Source organism: Penaeus chinensis, chromosome 3, assembly GCF_019202785.1.
Source record: "Penaeus chinensis breed Huanghai No. 1 chromosome 3, ASM1920278v2, whole genome shotgun sequence".
Classification (NCBI taxonomy): domain Eukaryota; kingdom Metazoa; phylum Arthropoda; class Malacostraca; order Decapoda; family Penaeidae; genus Penaeus; species Penaeus chinensis.
This window is the reverse complement of record NC_061821.1, coordinates 10,455,475-10,459,860: the sequence shown is the minus strand read 5'-3', so window position 1 is coordinate 10,459,860 and position 4,386 is coordinate 10,455,475. Positions and strand designations below refer to the sequence as shown.

The 4,386-nt window shown below is 42.4% G+C and overlaps 1 protein-coding gene across 2 annotated transcripts in view; it reads right to left on the bottom strand.

Annotated features, from left to right (window-relative positions):
* LOC125044559 (homeobox protein araucan-like) overlaps nucleotides 1–4,017 on the bottom strand; it is a 107,390-nt gene extending 103,373 nt beyond the window's left edge. For both annotated transcript variants that reach the window (XM_047641267.1, XM_047641275.1), the window contains exon 1: nucleotides 3,789–4,017. In XM_047641267.1, coding sequence (XP_047497223.1) covers nucleotides 3,789–3,839 — 51 coding nt within the window. In that variant the 5' untranslated portion in view covers nucleotides 3,840–4,017. The remainder of the gene's footprint in view (nucleotides 1–3,788) is intronic.
* Nucleotides 4,018–4,386: the final 369 nt, after the last annotated feature.

Below are 4,386 nucleotides of genomic sequence, written 5' to 3'. Positions count from 1 at the left end.
GTATGTATGTATGTATGTATGTGTGTATTTATATATATATATATATATATATATGTATATAATATATATATTACATATATAATTATATATATTATATATATTATATATATTATACATATATTATATATATATTTATATATACATATATTATATATATATGTATATATAGACATAAATATATATTGTGTATATATAAATATTTATATATATACATATATTATATATTTGTGTATATATAGACATAAATATATATTGTATGTATAGATGTGTGTGTGTGTGTGTGTGTGTGTGTGTGTGTGTGTGTGTGTGTGTGTGTGTGTGTGTGTGTGTGTGTGTGTGTGTGTGTGTTGTGTGTGTGTGGATATGTTTATATATGTATGTATGTACATATGTATGTATGTATTTATATATACATATATGTATATACTTGTGCGTGTGCGTACTTTTTTCTTTGTTCAGCGCTTAGAAACTTTTCCAGAGTGTTTCTTTCTAAAATGACGGGAAAAAATATACAAATTCGTAATTTCTTTCATATATGGAAAATCTTCCGTGTTCCCTTAGCTTTTTTCTCTCCATCTGAAGACAACCGTAAAATGAATATGAAAACGAGCGAGTGAAATATCCCTTTTTTGTGCGCGTGTATTAACCTCCGCCAGAACCTCTGTCGCGGTGACCCGATGTCAAGGAGAAAAAAAAACTCTCTGATTTTGTGTTTCGTCAGTTTAAACGTAATTTGGGAAGGGAATATTGTACGCCATAGCAATGGATATCCACGTTCAAAAGTGCACGTTTGTATTTCTGTGTCTTAAATCACTTCCTGCGATTTGTATAACTGAAATTAGCCTTGGTGGATTCCTCGGTGTTCCGCAGCTTGGAGAGAGAGGTATCGGGTGAATTAAGTCTGATGAATATCGCTAATACGCGGAAGAAGCAGGAGTGACATTCCACAAACTCGCGTCGTAGTTATTCGAATAAAAACGCCGTAAAAATAACATCAACCCTCTCCCAAAATCTGACAGCATATCTTGAACAGCGTCGGCGCGATAATAGCGACTGATACCTGTCTCGCGTTAAGTGCGGCACTTCAGCGGGAATGGCGGCTGGTACTGATACCCTCCATAATATATCAATTACACAAAGGTTATCCCCAAATTATGCCCATCTTTACCTGGCATTTCACCGCCTCGCCGCTACCTTTTACATTAAACCATACCGTTATACCATTATATCCCTGTCTTAATTACCTCCACCGCCACAAGGAACCCTACCCTACCCCTTCTATCCCTGCCTGCCTCTTGTTCCCGGTAAAGATTTATGAAAACGCCGCTGCTGGTGAGTACTTGACGATCATAATAACCCTTTTCTTCCCTGCCATAATGAATATTTCGGTCGGAAATAAAATAGCTTCATTCCTACTCTTTAATTCTAATCGTAACTATCATGCCTTCATAAAGAGCAGCAACACATTGCCCATATCACCAGCACCACCTCTTGCATATTAGTGTCCCCTCCTTCACCTCTCGAGGCCATCATCACCATCACTCCTTCATTATTATCCTTCCTACTACCACCATCATCTCCCTCAATCATTAGTGTTACCACCACCATCATCATCACTCCATAATTACCGCCATTACCATCACCACTCCCTTGTCATCAGCGCTATCACCACCACTCCCACACCATCAGTGGTTTTCAGCCTTGCCACTGCTTCCCTATCTCGTTCCTAATCCCTAATCCCAATACGTCCCAGTGTTTGGGGCCGCGGGCTGCTCACTCCCTCAGGACAACCACGGCTTACTCTGCTAAACCTTGCCCGGGTCACGTTCCCTCCCTACCCCGCTGGTGTTGTGTGCGAACAAACAATGTGGATGAGGTGTTATTGTTTCGAAGTCCCCATGAGAGCATCGCTAGAGCAAACTACAGACATTAAAATATATAGAGAGAGGTCTAAAAAAATATATGTTAATCTAAATGAACGGACAAGTTCAATTCTTTCTCCGGCAAATCAGTCATCGGGCGGCATTAGCGTTATAGTGTAAATCTATTGATACATCGGCGTTTGTTTATTGGAAAGGGAGATGAGACAGGTGGAGTGCGGGTGAAGTGCGCTTGTGTCAGTCTAGCAACAGTACGCCTGTGTAGAGGGTGTCACAGGTGCGCTTGCGTGAAGTCTGACATCACTGACAATGCATCAATGAAGTCAGGGAGATTGGCTGACAGCGGTAACAAGAGAACATGAGTATTAAAAATGTGAGCTTGACCGGACACACTGCACACCTTCAGCGGCACGAGACCCAGTCTGCTCGCTACGTGGGTCGAGAGACACTTGATCTTTTGTGCTCCCTCTTGCCTCGGGTGACAGAGAACTTTATCAACATTTGTGTTCCTTAACATTTCTTTGTTAATGATAATAGAGTTTCCCCGTATTTTACCAGATTAGATCTATAATGAATCTCTGGCGTAATGAAATGTACGTTGTAATATTCCTTGAAATCATTATGACTGTAGAGATATTACTGATTATGATATCGCAAGATGTAATTTATGTTTGTTACTGGACATGACATGTTTTATTTCTGAATATACAAAAGATTTATCAAAAGTTATTCTTCTATTTGATTTGATATATGTTTAGATGTTTGGTAAAAACTGTCTCATAAATTATATTATAATGGACATTTTAAAAATATATATTTACTAAACATGTTTTGCTTTAAGTATCATATATTTATACATATTTCATATAAAATGTCAAATAATTTTTTTAAAATATGGCAAATTTCTTGAAACACAATGGTTTCGAATCGTTATTTAATTTTTAAAATAACCACCAACATTACTTGTCTTATTTGTATTACTGACAAGAACGCTTGTCCCTTTACGCATACATATCAGCCCTGCGATGCATTTTAGATACTTTATCGATCTTTAATATGACAGCAAAGTCATATTTTATAATACTTATTTAAACTTCCATATCATGTTCCTAATCCGTATTTGGTGTTAAGGGATGGATGGAAACATATTCAAGTGCAAGGCAGGTACACCAATAAACAGGCGGGGCCCCGACAAAGCCCTGGACACCTTCTACAGCGTTCCCCTCGCGCACCTACTCAGGATGATCTTCGTCTCCCTCGCCTCCCTTCGAGTGGTCGCGATCTATGGGCGCAGCGAGTCTACTCCCATTTCTTTTTACTTTGTTTACACTCCGAGGTACATTCATCCGGCACGTGAATCGATCAATCGACTTGTGGACATTGTTACGGAGTCGCGGCGGCCCGTGTGGCCGATAGAGAGGCATTGAGGCGTGAGCGTGACACCAGGACATATTACAGGGGCGTGAGAAAACCAGCGTGTCACTCCCTCACCTCATGTGAACACAGAGAGCGAGTACAAGGAGCAAATATGAGGTGGTGGCGCGGCCCGCTACTCCACCACCACCACGGCGGCCACCACCGCCTCCTCCTCCTTGCATCGATCCCGCGCTCGAGTTCGGTAATATATTTGGGGGCGAGGATGTTGATCGCGCTGCTAATTGGGAGTCTGAGAGGTCCTTTTCCCTGTGCCAGCGCCTCAGTGCCAATCTGGCATCGGTCTCGACTCAAGGGGGCGGGGAAAAATATGAATTATTGATTCATATTACCGACATGCGCACGGCAAAGCATATAAAAAGACGGCATTTTTACGGTGAGTCTCAGAGCCACACGGGGCCTTGAGGGGTCGTGAGGGGGCCCCGGACCCCTTGAGAGCCCCTAAGGTGCCCCTCAGGTGGTACTCGGGCTTACCTGTGAAGCTGGCGTTGGGTAGGTGTAGCCGAATTGGGTGTAGGCAGACATGGTTTTGTGTGAAGGATCCAGCCCTACGGTGATATTGTCCACTACCGCCTGTAGGCCTGATCTAGCGCACTTTAGTGATGTGTATGTTGCAAAGTGTTACTCTCACTAATTACACATTCCATCTACACTGGCCACCGAGCGGTCACTGGCCAACACAGGCGACACAACTGGTCACTGGTGTCCGACATACACAAGACTAACAACATACAACACGTCCTCCACTAACTCCATACAAGCGAGCCAATGGGGCGGGGCCTCGGCTCGCGGGGTGGAGCCTCGCGCTGGGGAATGCCGCGGATTGGATCGAGCGTCAGCCCCATCTCTCTCTTTTAACTAATCTTTTCGCTGATTGGCTCTTCTATGATTCGAACGCCTCCTATTGGTTACGCCTCACTGGCATCTTGGGATGGGACAGAGAATGAGTGGAACATATCGTAGGACTGTCTGCCTAATATTTTCGACATGTGTTTGGCAAACAGAAATACACAAGTACACTGATTTTTCATGAATGACTCACTTTGTAAATGACATTTTCAGATTTGTGACA